The sequence below is a fragment of the Spinacia oleracea genome, chromosome 5 (genome assembly GCF_020520425.1).
Source record: "Spinacia oleracea cultivar Varoflay chromosome 5, BTI_SOV_V1, whole genome shotgun sequence".
NCBI lineage: Eukaryota > Viridiplantae > Streptophyta > Magnoliopsida > Caryophyllales > Amaranthaceae > Spinacia > Spinacia oleracea.
In genome coordinates this window covers 100,250,752-100,269,288 of record NC_079491.1, presented here as the reverse complement: position 1 = coordinate 100,269,288, position 18,537 = coordinate 100,250,752, and the positions used below count along the sequence as shown (strand labels likewise).

The 18,537-nt window shown below is 38.0% G+C and overlaps 2 protein-coding genes across 2 annotated transcripts; both read right to left on the bottom strand.

Moving 5' to 3' along the window:
* Positions 1–11,973: 11,973 nt before the first annotated feature.
* Positions 11,974–13,053, bottom strand: LOC130461740 (uncharacterized). The gene is made up of 2 exons (XM_056829924.1): positions 12,518–13,053; positions 11,974–12,427 (listed from the first exon to the last, which is right to left on the bottom strand). The coding sequence occupies exons 1-2, from the start codon at positions 13,051–13,053 to the stop codon at positions 11,974–11,976; spliced, it is 990 nt and encodes a 329-aa protein (XP_056685902.1).
* Positions 13,054–17,757: 4,704 nt separating this feature from the next.
* On the bottom strand, positions 17,758–18,177 carry LOC110784555 (uncharacterized). Its single transcript, XM_021989018.1, has one exon. The coding sequence runs from the start codon at positions 18,175–18,177 to the stop codon at positions 17,758–17,760; it is 420 nt and encodes a 139-aa protein (XP_021844710.1).
* Between the last annotated feature and the right edge of the window lie 360 nt (positions 18,178–18,537).

Genomic DNA, 18,537 nt, shown 5'->3' with positions numbered 1-18,537 from the left:
TGAAAGAAAAGAAATCGAGATAAGCAAGATTGGAACTGATGACAACATCTCAGATCCATTGACTAAACCTCTGCCGCAGGCGAAGCGCAACTCGCACACTGCAGCCATGGGAATCAAGCATATTGGAGAATGGCTTTGATGTCCTTGTTTAATGTTTTAAAGTTTTAGAGTTTAATACTTTGTAAAACATTATTGGTTAATCATTCACAATAAATAAATATAATTCATTTTTCCATTTAATTTGTGGTTTATTAAATGATGAGTCCCTTCAATTTGACGAAATATTCAAGTCAGGACCAGTCCTATGACTAAGAAATGTCTATCAAGTGAACTTGAATGTCAAAAGTTGAAAATGGTCCCTGGTCGGAGTTTTCTATAAAGATGGACGCATAGAAAACGTTAGACGACTAAAATGCAAGATGACTAGTAGTTCTGTTTCTTAAGCTATGTGGACATGGCAATGACATAATCATTTGCATAGATACTTACTTTGGGAAGACTAGTATCGGACAGACCTATGAAACTTTACTATAAGAGATGAAAATACGTCATAAGTAAATTTCATTAAAATTATTAGACACTAATCCTCAATACCTGAGTGATTTGAGATTACTTGTTTGAGAACTTCTTACTTTGACGTTGTCAACCGTCGCACCGTAAAAGAAGGCTATAAAGGCAACGCTCAGGTAATCAACTATCAAACGAAGTCTAATCTCAAGATCCCAAGATTGGGATTGTCCTCCCATAAATCGGGACGAGAGCTGAAAGTTGTACAAGGCCACTGAGAGAGCTAGAAACTGTAAAATGCATGGCCGTGCTCAGATGAATCATAGGCTATGATTATCTGTTTATTTGATCAGTTGAACTCTGAAACCGAGAAACACCACTGGACATAATAAGGATGACAACTCTTACCTTATGTTCAAGAGCAAGCATCGAGCGACAAAGGAATTAGGAAATGCACACTTGTCCCTAAGGACAAGTGGGAGACTGAAGGAAATAATGCCCTTGGTCCAAGTATGCATTTAATGTTAAGTCTAATAAATGCGGTTCAGTATTAATTAACAAGTTAATAATTCAGTGAGATCAAGTGAGCTGAATGCCTAGCTAGAGGCCGCTTCAGTTCAAGTGGAATTAATGATATTAATCCATAGCTTACTCTTGACTGAACCCGTAGGGTCACACAAATAGTACGTAAACGGATCAAGTATAATGGCATTAAATACTCCATCTATGGATATTCGGAATCGACGGATCTTGGTTACAGTGACAGCTGAGATCGTCAAAGGCAATAAATGAATACTCCAGAAACGATGATATTGCCGGAAACAGAAATATGGATCGTATCGGAAATATAAATATTATCCAAGTCGTAGATGTTGCCGGAAATAGAAACATGGTACGTATCGGAAATTATTACCGGAAATGGAAATATTACCGGAATCGGAAATATTGCCGGAAATGGAAATATTGTCAGAATCAGAAATATTATCGGAATCAGAAAATAATTCCGGAAACGGAAATATTAAATATTTGTTCGAAACGGAAATTAATTCCGGAATCGGAAATGTTAAATATTGTTCGTGTCGGAAATGAATTCCAGAATCAGGGATTTAATCGGAAAGCATATCGTACGAATTAGCATTGGACGAGGCTTGCTAGACGAAGGCGCAGCACGAAGCAAGGCCGTCGCCTAGCAAGCCACACGCATCCAACAACACGCCAAGGCCACGACCAGGCCCAGCGCAAGGCCAGGCCCAACCAAGGATTTGCGCGCGCGCTCAGCGATGGGCTGCGAGCAGTGGGCCTCAGCGCTGTGCGCTCAGCGTGGGCCGCGAGGCTTGCGCATGGGCGTGCGGTGCTCGTGCGCTACGTGTGTGTGTGCTATATGAATCCTAAAGCTATCGGAATTCGTGCATAGATTAAGTCCTAATCCTAAAAGATTAAATTAATTATTTAGAGTTCTAAAAGGATTCTAATTAATTAATTAGTATTCTAACAGGATTCGAAATCCTTTCCAAGGTTCTATAAATATATGCCTAGGGTCATAAATTTATATACGAGTTTTTCAACAAGTATTCATACAATAAAACAGTGATTTTTGAGCAGAAAAATCAGTCACATTCTTGCCCATAATTAGCCGAAAATTATAGTACCTTAAGGGCGATTCTAGTTGGTCAATCTTAAGGCGGATCCGGACGTGCTGTGGACTATCTACGGAGGGACGACATTTGGAGTCCTAAAGACTTGTTCTTATTCGGTTCGGGCGCAGCTAGGGAAGGCACGCTACAAAGTGTATGCACCTAAATTATGCTAAATGATTATGTGTAAATAATATGCTTCCTGGCATTAAGGCTTTCCGCATAATTTATGTTTTGTCATATGTATCATAACCTAACACCGTGGGCCTTGCTTGCTCGCTGTTGTGCTGCTGCACCTTTGTGCGCGCTGCCACGCCCCGCGGGCTGGCTTGCTTGCTGCGTTGCGAGCTCGCTGGCTCGTTGGGCCTTGCGTGCATGCGCGCTTGTATTCGCGAATAACGCCTTACGTCTATTATTTATCGTATCGTATACGACGAATCACCGTCGTAAGATACGATTATTCGTTTCGCCTAGCTTCCGAATATTCGCGATACGATATACGATCCCGACGCAAGGTCGTATCGTATAATACGTTTTCCAAACTAATTCCCGAAAACCTATTATATGAATTTCCGATCTATTTATTCCGGTGATCTGTTACATGTCATTGGTGTGACCTTATAGGTTCAGTCAAGAGTAAGTTGTGAGTCTAATATAGATTAGAACTCACTGATCGGAAGCATTGCTCTAGCTAGCTGTTCCGATCACTTACTCTTATTGAATTAATTGTTCGCAATTAATCTGAACCATGGTATTAGACTTAATACAACTTGGGTGAAGGACATATTTCCTTCATATTCAACTTAAAATATTAACATTTTCTTTACACAATTTATTATTTTTACAAGTTTAAATATTTACGAGTTTAGTTACATTTTAAATTTTATTTCGTAACTTATAAAAGATTTTAAAAGTCTTTATTAACGATTTTTTTATGTAAAAACTAAGTTTATTAGCACTTTAAAAAAAGTTAATTTTGGAAAATTATCTTCCTTAAAACGCATATTATTTTCTCGTTCAATGACCAAAATAGCATCAAAAAATTCAGAAATTTGCCTAGCTTTGTAAAATGACCAAAATCCCCCCAAGAGCAAAAATTGTCATTTTTTCCTCCTTCCGCTCGACGTATATCCTTGACTTCTCTTTCTCCTTATTCAGTCCACATACATTTTCTTGGACTCCAAGGTCATCTCCTTCTTCTTCACTCTACTTCCATAGTGACTTCATTGATGATGACAATGGAGTTCTCATGACACTATGAATAGCACCATAATATGTCTCAATTTCTCAAACAAAATCAGTTATCAAAACTGAAAACCACCACCATGCCGCCCTCTATAAACTCAAACAACCCATTCCAACCACCTCTACCACTACTTTGAAGGAAATAATGCCCTTGGTCCAAGTATGCATTCAATGCTAAGTTAATAATTCAGTGAGATCAAGTGAGCTGAATGCCTAGCTAGAGGTTGCTTCAGTTCGAGTGGAATTAATAATATTAATCCACAACTTACTCTTGACTGAACCCGTAGGGTCACACAAATAGTACGTGAATGGATCAAGTATTAAAGTGAATTAAATACTCTATTTATGAATATTCGGAATCGACGAATCTCGGTTCCAGTGGGAGCTGAAATCGTCAAAAGGCAAAATATGAATACTCCGGAAACGATGATATTGCTGGAAACGGAAATATGGATCGTAACAGAAATATAAAATATTACCCAAGTCGTAGATGTTGCCGGAAACGAAAACATGGTACGTATCAGAAATATTATTGGAAATAGAAATATTGCAGGAATCGGAAATATTGTTGGAAACGGAAAAATTATCGGAATCGGAAATATTGTCGGAATCGGAAATAAATTCTGGAATCGGAAATATTAAATATTTTTCAAATCGGAAATATTAAATATTGTTCGAATCGGAAACGAATTCCCGAATCGGAAAACGAATTGGAAGCGCGACGTACGAAATAATCGTCGGACGAGCTTGCTAGACGCAAGGCCCAGCACGAAGCCAGGCCCGCGCCTAGAGAATCCCGCGCAGCGAGCAGCAAGGGCAGCAGGCCCAGCCGAGCAATTAAGGCAGGCCCAGCCGAGCACCAAGCAAAGCAGGCCCGACCGAACAAAGCGAGGAAGGCCAGCAGCAGCGCCCACGATGGGCCGCGTGCTACCAGCCTTCTTGGACCGAGCCGCGCACCGTGGCCTTATGCGCTGCGTGTGTGTGGTTTGTGCAATGCTACGAATCCTTAGTCGTTTAGGATTGTTCGATTAATTGTTTTCCTAAATCCACAAGAATTATATGTTTAATTAAGCATTATATTCTAATAGATTAATTTAACTAGAATTCTAATTGAATTAGTAAATTGAATCCTGGTGGAAATCTAAGTCCGATATTTCCTCCCTATAAATAGGTGATTCATAATCACAATTTATACATCACTAAATAAGTATTCATATAGTTTAAGTTTAAGGAATAACTTAATAATTTGTCTAAAATATAATTAAGCTTTCGAATAACATAAAACCTTAGATAATATTCTAGTTAATTGAATCTAAGGCGGATCCGAACGTGCTGTGGACTATCTACGGAGGGGCGACACTTGGAGTCCTAAACTTGTTCTTGTTCAGTTCGGGAGCAGCTAGGGAAGGCACGCATCACATGTATGTATCCTAAATTTATGCTAATTGACTATGTGGCAATTACTTTGGATTCATGGCTTTATGGTTTTTCCGCATGAAATATATGTTTATATTTTTCATAACCCAACAGCGGTATCACGGGTCTCTACTTAATTCCATAATCAATTATAGTTAACATGGTTAAATTTTATAAATTTGCAATTAATTGCGAATTCGTGCGATTATTTAATTATATTTTCGCAGGATTTTTAGCAGTTTAGTCAATAATGATCGGAATCGTATAATTTTATAGTGATTTTCTCATGTAAACGACGTTTTAAAATTTTGACTAAAATCAAAGATTTGACGCCGAACCCACAATTCCCAAATTCGAAGCCTACCTAAGACTTTTCGGAGGTTTTAGTTTTTCGAACGCAAAATTTATAATTTTTATGATGTTAAATTAAATATTTGCGTATCTTGTATGTAAATCTTGAATCTATGATTGACCTACTGTATATGTTTAACAATTTTAAAGCATAATATTGTTAATTATACAACTTAATTTGTAATTGTAATTAATTATAAAAGATTTAATTTTTACGAAAATCGTTCATGAATCTTGTACGCACGAAGCAATGGAAGCTAAGTGTTACCCTTAAGGGGTGTTGCATAGTGCGGGCATGCGACGACGAGCAAGGGAGCTCGTCGCCCATGCGGTACGAGGGAGCGAGCAAGGCACGGGCACACGCGCGCCGGGGGCTGCCCTGCTGTGCGGTGTGTGCGGTGTGCAAGTGAGTGGGTGGCGAGACGAAGGCAACGAGCACACAGGCCGTGGGCGCAAGCGACGAGCGCTGGCACGCTCTAGCAAGCACTGGTCCGCCCAGTGCGCGCTGGCTCGTCCCAGCGAGCGATGCTTGCTGCGCGTAGGCGTGGCTTGCTCGGCTTGCTGCATGCTACGCGTGGCCTGCTCGATGCTCATGCTACGGCCAATGCAAGTGGCAGACCATGGGCACTACATTCGTGCATGCGGCTAATGGGCGCTGCTACTACAAGGCCTCGACGAGGCATGGGCGCAAGCCTATGGCTTTGTCTTGGCCCGTTGGTTCGTTTTAATTTTTCGGTTGAAAACAATTTTAATTAAATTTAAATGCGTAATTTCATTTTTTCTCGGAATTTAATTTTGAATAATTTATTTATTATAAATTTATTTATACTAATTATTTTACTAAAGTTAAAACCTTGATAAAATTTAAATTAATTAATTTTGATCAACCGAAAATAAAAATAAAGGATTTAAATAATATTTTATATGAGCTTTAAATTTTAATTAAATTTGTAAGTTTCCGGTTGGACTAGGAAATACAATTTATGTTTAAAATTCGTAAACCATGTAAATTTCTTGGTTTTAGTGGGAACATTTTAGTCATTATACTCTTGATTAGGTCTACATTCCTTTAAGGTTAAAACAACTCGGTTAGAGTTAATAAGGATTGAATAATTTATAGATTATTGGAACCCTTGATTAATTATTGCAAATATTTATGTGATGCATAATATGTTCTACTAACTTGCTATGTGGGTCATTCATTGATAAATTAATGGGTGAATGGTATATTGTAAATGTACTATTTTGCAGGTTATGGAAAGTGACTAGTATGGCCCAAATAGGATAAAAAATATGGCCTGCGTACCATTAATTTGAATGTAAAATTAATTGGTCTAATGCACCAAAGTTTTTTATTTTAAATAAGGTCTGCGTACCATCAAATAGTTGTAATTAGTTTCAATTATAGCTTATCCTATTTGAAGAAAATGGCGCCTCCCATGGTGAAATTCAAGACGGAGTTTCCAATCCATTTTCAAGACGGAGTTTGAAGTTGAAGCTTCAAGATGAAGTCGGGCCATACTAGATAACATTTATATCTTATGCATGCTTTAAGTTATTTATTGCTTTAAATATGTCTTAATTATGCATGAAATTATGGCTTGATTATGTTGCATGATTAAGGATTTTAGTTCACTTAAAATCTAACCAACATAGTAAGAGCCTTAAGTTCCAAACTTTAAAAATTGAGTTAAAAGGTGCCATGCCAAAATAACACTTACTTAGATAACCTTTACATCAATCTAAGTAATAGTTTTCCGCCATAGCGAGGTGTTACTTGTGGATCCTAAAGGTGTTACTTGTGGATCCTAAATAATTGTATACATGTTATTTTGGTGAAACTCAACGATATAAGTAAGGAGTCCTTTTATGTTGTGGAAAACGGGATAGGTTTACCTAATAAGTTCTTAGACGTACCTATCAACCAAGAGTAGTTTCTAGACTATTAGCAAAGGATTTGCTTACCTAAAATATTTTAGAATTGAGTCTAAATACATAATGTGCTTAATTCTTCAATGATTTAAGGTTCTTGGATTCATTTTTTTCACACCTGCCGGAACAATAAATTCGAATAAAATGCCAATGACTTGTTTAAATTGCATGATTGCTTTAATTTTCAAGTTATTACTCATGATAAATGTTTAGACTTTGCATGCTTCAATGTATGTTAATTATTGTTTATAATTAAATATCTTGCACTACAGTAAATCCTTTTAGAAGGGTAACAATATATTTCCTCGATTGGTAGTGAATCTAAGATCGATTCAGGGAAATGAGAGAAAGTGAGCAATTGAAAATGTACGTTTCTTTTAGCGACCTTTATGGTTGTTTTCGAGTATCAAAGTCGAATGGCAAACTGATTGGTGCTTGTGAATTCAAAATACAATGTAGTTTTGAGATAATAAAGCGTTGAGTTTAAACGCTCAGCTTTACCAATGGTTAACAACCTAATATGTTTTATCCATTTAATTCTCGAATGAGTCTAGTCCCTAGACATTCGAATAGATCGATGCTTAGAGAACTTTAGAAGCTTCTAGTAAGATCATCTAGTTGAAACAAAATATTCAACATAAATAAAATGGTAAGAACTTTTTTGGAGTGACATTGGACATGTCTAACAAAGTTAGAATTCAACACTAAAGAATTCTATTCTTAAGACTATAAGAAAGGGTACAAGAAATAGGAAAACAAGGAACAAATGAAAGGAATTTACGATTCCGTTTCTACCTATAAGTATATGTTTAAAGATAAGTGACCTAGCAATAAAACTTCATTGGTATCATATATCGCTTGAGGTTCTTACTTCAGTAATAACTCAAACAATGGAAGCTAGGCTACACTAATGACCTACAAGTGGGAAATGAAGCATGGCAATGCTACATTAGTTGTAGGGTCATCTAGTTTGTTTTAAGTCCTTTTAAAGCTGGAACTTAATGGCTATGATGTTCCATAATCAACATACCTAAATTTCTGTTTCCAAACACAGAAAGATTCACATTCAAGAAAGACAAAAACAATGTTTGTTTGTTATTTGAATGAAATGGTCATTTACGGGTTGTGTCAATATGCTTAATTAAAACAAACAACTCTTTAACAATAAGAACTTTACTAGGTTCAAATCAATCTCTTGATTTGAGTTCCACAAACCTTTAGCATTGTTGCTTAGACCATGTCAACAAGTTAACATTCAAAAGCTCTATTTTGATGGAATTTTGAAAGTTGATTGATTTCTAGATTATTCAAGACAAAGCAAGTCTTACTTGTTGAAAGTAACAAAAGATATGAACTATTGTTAGAACACCTAGACAATAGAGTTCAAAGCTAAAGAAAGATTTTATTACTTTATTATTTCACCTAGATTTGAGTGAATAAAGGTTTATTTACTCAAAATGATATAAGTTCGAATCTGTTAGGCTTGTTCAAAGATTCAGAAGTATAAAATCCACATGGCAAGAAATCATAAAGATCTAGGTTAGATCATGACGATGATTACTTTAAGACCAAAAATGATCATCAATGATTGTGTGTTGTAATTTTACGATCTAGCTCCATAAGATATGACATATCTAAGTTGGAATGATCGAAGTCAATTAGTACTTGATTCAATCAATGATGAATCATAAAGATTTTTCCTACAATTTCTAAACAAAATGCTCAACTACCGCCAAACTAAACCAAATTCGTCAAAGCTATTGAAAAGTAATTTAGGAATATCTTTTCAATAGTATATATATCTAAAGAGTTCCTAAACTCAGTGGGAGCTTAGTGTTTGTTATTCGACAAACTAAGGCCCAAGCATAGATATATGTTTCATTGTGTTTTATTCAAATGAGACACAAGGGTATTATTTCTACCACGAATATTTTGAGAACATAATGTTTATTTGCTCGAAATAATTTCCTTTCTGAGATTCGTTACCAAAATGACAAGTGGGAAAAAATAGACCTCAAAAGTCTTCGAGGCGAACAACAAACATAAATGGACATTCCAGAGGCTTTTAAAAGTTCTTCAGAAAATCCGAACACTTATTCTTTAAGGACTTTAGAAGTGGTTAAAGCATAGAAATCTCTTAGAAGACTTTGCAAGTGCTTCAAGGAGAATAGAATATTCAAAGAACTTCCAAAGTGTCTATTGATATTCTATTGTTTGATGTTCTATACCCAAGTAGGCATAGAGTTCAAGTCACTAAAACTATGAGATTGTTCTATTGGATAGGGAAGAAACATAGAGTTCAGGTCAATGAAACTACGAGATTCTTCTATTAGATAGTGAAGAAACCTACAACTTGCAGTCAAACTATTATCATGTAGATTAATGAGTTTGTCACTTGTAAGAAAGCTGAAACCCAGATTCCCGAAAATGGTTAGAGGCCATATATAGAATCAAATGTTTTAAATGGTTAGAGGCCATAAAACATACTTAATGTTTTGATGACAAAATTGAAATTTTGTTGATTTGCAAGAATAGATTAACACCTATTGGTTATTGGTTTAAATGATAAAAACCATCAAAACATGGAATTGTGTTCACACACAAAGCTAGATTAGTTGCTAAAGGTTACAAGCAAATTCACGGCATGGATTGTGTTGAAGCCTCATGCAAAATCGTAATGCTCAAGTCTATAAATCAAGCAATGATTGCATATTGGTACATATAGCAATTGGATGACAAAACATATTCCTCGATCAAATGTTGGAATAAACTATGTACATGAAATATGATAGGATTTGTGGATCCAAATAATGCTTGAAAGGAAAGCTAGCTTGTGAAATCTAAGTACAGATTTAAGCAAGCAATTGGGAATTAGAATTGTATTTTAGTGAAACTAATAAGGTATTTTTGTTTCATAAAATGTACATAATTTTTTTTTTTTGGCAAATAAAGTTGATTATATTACCAAAGTAAGGATAACACCTAGTCACAAAGACCAACACTAAGTTCCCAACAACCTGGGAACACAACGACTAAACACAAAGCCAACAGGCACAAGCTAAACTCTACTAGCCGCACAAAATAGAATTCTACTTACAACTGTCTCTATAGGATCATAGTGATCACTAAACACACTAGAATTCCTCTGAATCCACACAGCATAGAGTGTCTCAATGAAGGCAATACTACACAGTTTGGCTCTTTCTTTGGTGCTCCTGCTCTGAACAGCTGCCCATCTAACCTCATCATCCCAGGTCTGAATTGTTCTCTGTATCCCCATGTGAGTAAGAACTCTACTCCAAATCTCCTTTGAATATTGACACTCAAAGAACAAGTGTGTCATTTTCTCTTCATGTACCATTCAAAATTCACATTCACCACTAATGTCTATATCCCAACTGATCAATCTGTCTTTGGTAGGTAGCCTGTTTTGTAAGGCCAACCAAGTAATGAAGGTCCCTTTAGGACTAGCCTTGCTGTTACAAGTGATTATTTTCCAATGCACATGACTGACACCACTCTGAAGATGCTTATACATTTTACTGATTTTGAACTTATCATTATGGACAAACTGAGTCACTCCTCCTGCTTGCATTAGAGCATCTCTATACTGCCAGATCTTCCTTAATGACCAAGTTAGCCCAGATGGGATGGGCATGGTCCAAAAATCCATCTGCTTCACATAGTAAGTGTGGATCCATTTCACCCACAGTCTGTCTTGTTTCATAGATAAAGCCCAACAGTGTTTGAGAACAACAGCTTTATTCCATATTGTTAAGTCCTTTAGATTCCACCCACCACAACTCTTGGGGAGGCACAAGTGATCCCAAGAAACTGGAGCCTTTTTTGAGCCAATATCTGACCCTGTCCACAGAAAGCACCTGCAAATGCTTTGGATTGTCTTCATAACTTTCTTGGGCATTACAAATATTTGACACCAGTAGAGCTGCATTCCAAAAAGAATTGACTTGACCAGCTGTAATCTGCCTGCATAGGACAAGAATCTTGCAGAACAACTCTTAATTCTAGCAGTTGTTCTCTCAATAAGAGGTTTACGATCAGAGAAGCTCAACTTTCTAGTTGTCAAGGGTACCCCTAAATATTTAAAGGGGAAAACACCTTTCTGAATGCCAATTGTGGTAGCAATCTGGTTAGAAACAACATCAGAAACACCAGCTGTATAGACTTCACTCTTATGGAGATTAGCACTGAGACCAGAAGCCTTTGAAAACTTGGTAAAAGCTCCAAAAAGAGAAGTGATAGAAGGCAAATCTGCCCTGGCAAACATGAGTAGATCATCTGCAAACATCATGTGAGTAATCTTCAATTTCTTACATCTTGGATGATAGTTAAACTCCTTTTGTGAACTCATGGCAGCCAAACATCTTGACAAATACTCCATACCCAGTGCAAAGAGATAGGGTGACATTGGATCCCCTTGCCTCAATCCCTTTTTTGCAGGAATAGAAAGGGTAGGAAATCCATTGACAAGAATAGAGTAGGAGACAGTTCCTAAACATTCCATAACCCACCTAATAAAAATGTCAGGGAATCCTAATTCATGCATCATTGACTTCAAGAAGGGCCATTCCAAAGAGTCATAAGCCTTCTTGAGGTCAACTTTTATCATACACCTAGGGGAGATGTATTTCCTTGAATAAAATTTCACCAGCTCAGAAGCCAGTAGGATATTATCAGCAATATTCCTACCAGGAATGAAGCCAGCCTGTGAATCATTCACCACTTCACCAATTATTGACTGCATTCTGTGAGTTAAGATTTTTGAAATCAACTTGTAAACAATGGAGCAACATGCTATATGCCTGAAGTCTTTGATACTGGTAGCATTGTGAATTTTTGGGATTAGAGTAACAGTAGTGCTGTTTGTTTATTTCAGAAGTTTCCCTGTGGAGAAGAAATCCTGAACAGCCACATAAATGTCATCTTTAATGATGCTCCAAGCTTCTTTGAAAAAGAAACTGTTAAACCCATCTAAACCAGGAGCTTTATTGTTGCCAATCCCTTTCAGTGCCATATCAATCTCAGCAGTTGAGACAGGAAGAACTAAAGATTGAGCTGAAGCTGCAGAAAGTTGTTTACCTTGTCTCACAACTGTAACATCAATACCCTCCAAAGTGTCTGCAGCAGAACCAATAAGACCATGATAGAAAGTTTTGATCTCATCTTTAATCTCTGCAGCAGTGGTAAGCTTCCTCCCATTAGCATCATAAAGAACATCAATACTGTTCCTAGCATATCTCTCCTTTACTGCTGTGAAGAAGAACTTTGTATTTGAATCACCAGTTTTCAACCACTGGATTCTTGATTTCTGTTTGAGAGCTCTTTCATGAATACTCAGAAACTTTTTAAGCTTACCAGTGCATTATTTTTCAGTCAGTTGAAGGTCAATATCACTAGGGGAAGCAGCTAACTGAGATTGAGTGTCATCCAGCTCCCTCCTAATACCATCAATTCTCTCCTCCAGCCTAGCAAATTCTTCTCTATGCAAAGTTTTCAGACCCTGCTTGATGACTTTCAGTTTGTGCCACACTTGAAACATAGCAGTTCCATTTACAATAGATCCCCATCCTTCTTGCACAATCTGATGGAACTTAGGGTGCTCAGCCATGTAATTGAAGAACTTAAATGGTCTACTTCCCCTTTGTCTCACCACTTTACAATCCAGCAGAAGAGGGGAGTGGTCTGATAAACCTGGGTTCAGATAGTCCACACATACATCTGGATAACTAGTATGCCAGTTACCACACCCAAAGGCCCAATCAATTCTGGAATGTATTCTCAAATCACCTTGCCCTTTATTGTTCCAGGAGAAGAAATTTCCATAACTCTTGTTCTCTATCAGCCCTGTTGCATCAATGCAAGCATCAAAATCTCTTATTTCTGCATCAGAAACTTGGCTACCATGGATTCTATCACCTGCATGCAGCACTGAATTGAAATCACCCATGACAAACCAAGGGTATATCACACTTGGTCCAATTTGAGTCAAGGTGGTCTAAAGTGGTCTCTTATGATCAATTGTATGCAATCCATACACAGCAATGAACTGAGCAGTAAAATTCCCATCCTTTGCAGCTAAATCACCATGAATAACTTGGTCAGTTTTTAAGCCCATAGTAAAGGTAACCTCACTATGCCTCCACCCAATCCAGATTCTACCCTTAGGAAAATAGGAATAGTTCATTTCCCACTTCCAGCAACTACCTAGCTTATTCTGAATCTTGCTAGCTTTATTTTCCCTCACTCTAGTTTCTAACAGAGCAATAACACTGATCTTATTGGTTTCCAGCGATCTCCTAACCTCCACCACTTTATTAGGATCATTTAGACCCCTAACATTCCAAGTGCAAACAATCATGGTGGATACCTATCTCCTTCCTCAACCTCTGCATCCTCACCCTCCTCCTCTATAGAAAATCCCTCCACTACATCAACTACTTTTGGAACCTGAGCCAATCCCAAAGGATGATCATAGTGGTTATACTCTCTCCTTCTCCTGGATACTACTCTCCATCCATCATCTTGAACCTCACTCACCTGTGCCTGGTGCAAAGGGGTAGTAGCAATCAAACTTGGATTGATCTCTTCAGAAACAACAGGTTCAGGTACAGAAACAGCAGCATTCACCACCTTCTTTGGTTTCCAGACCTTAGTCACCTTTTTCTGCACTGGTTGAACATGAGTAACAGGTTGATATCTTGTTTGACCCTTTTTAACTGAACAATCATGCCCAATTATTTTACATTCCTTACAAAAAGGGGGAAGCCATTCATACTCCACTTTCTGACTAAAAGTTCTACCACAAGAGTCTTGTATTTAAACAACCTTGGTGACACTTTTAGTAACATCAACTTCAATTAAGAGTCTAGCAAAAGAAATCCTCAACTGCTTAGAGGTACACTCATCAGCAAATAAAGGAACCCCAACAAGGCTCCCAATCCTACTGAGAGAATCCATGCCCCAACAACACAGAGGCAAGTTAGGGAACTTCACCCAAACTGGAATTACCCTGAGAATTTCCTCTTGGAAATTAAAATCTGATGACCATGGTTTAGTGATCATAGGTCTACCAAAGAATGTGTGAGGTCCAGCAACCAGTACCTCATCTCTATCCCTTTTTGAGCAGAATTTAACCACAAAATAGCCCTCATCATGTAGAAACACATTAGGCTTACCAACATGACCCCATTCCTTATCAATATACCTAATTACTGCCCCAATGGAGGGTTTATCACCAACAACATACATGATCAAAGCACAATCCCAAATAGCAGCCATTTTACTCATATCAACCTTGTCAAGCATAGCAACAGGAGTACCTTCCAAAATTGTGGGAGCAATAAAGGAGAGGGAGTTACCTTTGCCAGTGAGTTGAGGTCCTCGAAATAAGTTCACCCAAGGTGATTTTGGGTCAACACGGGTGTGCTGTTGTTCTAATGGAGGTCTAGTTCCTTCTTCTCCAAGGTCTCAAGAGTTACCACCATGCTCTGTTTCAGAGGGTTCAAGATCCCCTTTGCTTGCGAGGGTTTCCGTACCATTTGTCAAACCCAGTACAACATTAACGTTTCTCACCATCTCCTTCACCCTTTCCAGAGCAGAGCCACCCAATCTCCCACCCCCCTGTCCTTCTTCCATACCTCCCACAATCTCGGAGTGTTTGAATTCCATGAACTGTTTTAAAGATGGGTTTGAGGCCTGTGGTTGTAAAACATTGGGGTTGAACATTTATCATATATGAAATGTTTTTTCATATTCTATTTAATATTGGTTTAGTATTAAATGATGAGTCCTTCCAATTTGAAGATATATTCAAGATAGACTGTCAGGACCAGTCCTGTGACTAAGAAATGTCTATCAAGTGAACTTGAATGTCCAAAGTTGAAAATGGTCCCTTGTCGGAAGTTCTCTATAAAGGTGGACGCATAGAAATCGCTAGAAGACTAGAATGCAAGATGACTAGTAGTTCTGTTTCTTGAACTATGTGGACATGGCAATGTCCCAATCATTTGCATAGATACTTACTTTGAGAAGACTAGTATCGGAAAGACCTATGAAACTTTACTGTAAGAGATGAAAATCTGTCATACGTAAATTTCATTACCTTATTAGACACTAATCCTCAATACCTGAGTGATTTGAGATTACTTGTTTGAGAACTGGTTACTTTGACGTTGTGAACCGTCGCACCGTAAAAGGAGGCTATAACGGCAACACTCTGGTAATCACCTATCAAACGAAGTCTAACCTCAAGATCACAAGATTGGGATTGTCCTCCCATAAATCGGGATGAGATGCTGAAAGTTGTACAAGGTCACTCGGAGAGCTAGAAAGTGAAAAAGTGCATGGCCGTGCTCAGATGAATCATAGGCTATGATTATCTGTTTATTTGATCAGTTGAACTCTTAAACCGAGAAATACCTCTGGACATAATAAGAATGACTACTCTTACCTTATGTTCATGAGCAAGCGTCAAGCGACAAAGGAATTAGGCAATGCACACTTGTCCCTAAGGACAAGTGGGAGACTGAAGGAAATAATGCCCTTGGTCCAAGTATGCATTCAATGCTAAGTCTAATAAATGCGGTTCAGTATTATTTAATTATGCATGTTAATAATTCAGTGAGATCAAGTGAGCCGAATGCCTAGTAGGTCGCTTCAGTTCGAGTGGAATTAATAATATTAATCCACAGCTTACTCTTGACTGAACCCGTAGGGTCACACAAATAGTACGTGAACGGAACAAGTATTTAAGTGAATTTTTTTTTTTTGGCAAGTAATAAGATTTTATTAATTACCAAGAGGGCAAAAAGACCCTAACTCCAGAACAACCAAGCCACAGCCACAACAGGCAAAGCAACAACTAGCTATTACAAGCTACCCTAAACAAAATTCTGTTTACAATACATAAGCTACTTTCAAACTGGTTAGAGAAAATTTTAGAATTCCTAGCTAACCAGATAGAGTACATAGTTTCACAGAACAGACTATTACACAATCTAGCTTTGCTTCTAGTACTCCTGCTTGCTTTCTGAACCCACTGCACCTCTTCAATCCAAGTTACAGAAGCTCTATGTATTCCACTTCTCTGCAGAACCTTGCTCCATATGTCAGCAGAATAACTACACTCAAAGAAAAGGTGATCTCTACTTTCATCAGTGTTGTGACATAGGCTACAAACACTATCTGCAATAATATTCCATCGTCTCAGCCTATCTTTAGTTGCAAGTCTATCCTGCAGGGCCAACCACACAATAAACGCACTTTTAGGGCTAGCATGGCTGTTACAAACAATTCTCTTCCATCTCACAGATTCCCCTTGTTGCCTCAAATGATTATATAGCCTCTGAATCTTAAATTTCCCTGAAATTACAAACTTCTACATATCATTAGAACTACTCAGAGTCTCCCTTTGTTACCAAATCTTCTTTAATGACCAAGAAAGGCCATTGGGAATTGGCATGGTCCAGAAATCATTATGCTTCACATAGTATGTGTGGATCCATTTCACCCACAACTTATCATCTTTCAAGGACAAAGCCCAGCAGTGTTTTGCAACAACTGACTTGTTCCACAGAGGTAAGTCTTTAAGGTTCCAACCCCCACAAACTTTAGGCAAGCACAACTGATCCCAAGCAACTAGTGCTTTCCTTGAGTTCCCTTCAGCTCCAGTCCATAAGAAACACCTACAAATTCTTTGAATCTCTTTCAACACCTTCTTAGGCATAATGAATATCTGACACCAGTACAACTGGATGCCAAATAAAACTGATGTAACCAGTTGCAACCTTCCAGCATAACTGAGTAGTTTTGCAGACCAACTTCTGACCCTTGCTACAGTCTTCTCAATTAGAGGCTTACAGTCTGTAAAGCTCAATTTCCTAGTTGAGAGGGGGACACCAAGGTACTTAAAGGGGAAAGAACCTCTAGGGATGCCAATCTTAGCTAGGATACTTTGAGCTACAGAATCAGGCACACCAGCCAAATACAGTTCACTCTTCATCATATTAGCTTCTAAACCGGAAGCAGCAGAAAATTTAGAGAAAGCCTCAAAAAGGAGAGAAACAGAAGCATCATCTCCCCTAGCAAACATTAGTAAGTCATCTGCAAACATCAAGTGAGTTAGCTCTATTCTTTTACATCTTGGGTGAAATCTGAATCCTTTTGAATTGTTGAGGGAGGACAAGCATCTAGACAGATATTCCATTCCTATTGCAAACAGGAATGGTGACATTGGATCACCCTGTCTCAACCCCTTCTGAGCAGGAATTGGCTTGGAAGGAAACCCATTCACCAGAATAGAATAAGACACTGAGCATAGGCAAGCCATAATCCACTTTACAAACTTATCAGGAAAGCCCAGGTCTTGCAACATACTCTTCAAGAAAGGCCATTCCAGGGAATCATAGGCCTTTTTAAGGTCTACTTTTATCATACATCTAGGGGACACATGTTTCCAGGAATAGCATTTTACCAACTCAGTAGCCATTAGGATGTTATCGGAAATGACTCTCCCTGGAATAAACCCAGATTGTGCTGAACCCACTATTTCTCCAATGACTGGTTGCATTCTATTTGTCATCATTTTTTATATCAGCTTGTAGATCATAGTACAACAGGAAATGGGCCTGTAATCTTTAACCTGAGTTGCATTCTAAATCTTTGGTACCAAGGTAACCACAATATTATTCACTTGCCTCAGCATATGCCCTGTCTGAAAGAAATTTTTAACAGCTGCATACACTTCCTCCTTCACTATATCCCAAGCTTTCCTGAAAAAAAGACCATTTAGACCATCAATGCCTGGGGCTTTGTTCACATCAATGCCTTTAAGAGCTTCATCAATGTCTTTGTTGGTAACAGGCTGAATCAGATTTTCTGCAGCTAGAGGAGAAAGTTGCTTGCCCTCTCTAACAAGCTCAATATCAATACCAGTGAGATGAGGAGCTGCAGTACCAATAAGCTTCACATAAAACCCCTTAATTTCTGCTTTGATATCATCTGTGGTAACCAGTTTATCTCCAGCATCATTGTATAGTACATCAATGCTGTTCCTTGAAATTCTCTCTTTCATGGCACTAAAAAAGAATTTAGTGTTTGCATCCCCCTCTTTGATCCACTGAATTCTAGACTTTTGCCAGTAGGCACTCTCCTAAATTTTCAAAAATTTCTTCAGTAACCCATTACAAGCCGATTCTTTGTGCTGTAATTCAGTGTCTGTGCTATCATTGGCCAATTCACTTTGCACCTCATCAAGTTCTTGCCTGAGAAAATCAATTTTTTCATCTAGTCTAGCAAACTCCTTCTGGTGTAGGGTCTTCAATCCACCTTTGACCACTTTCAATTTCTGCCACAAAGAAAACATGAGTGATCCAGTGCATCTCTGAGCCCAACCATCTTGGACAATTTTCAGAAAATCCACATGAGTGGCCAT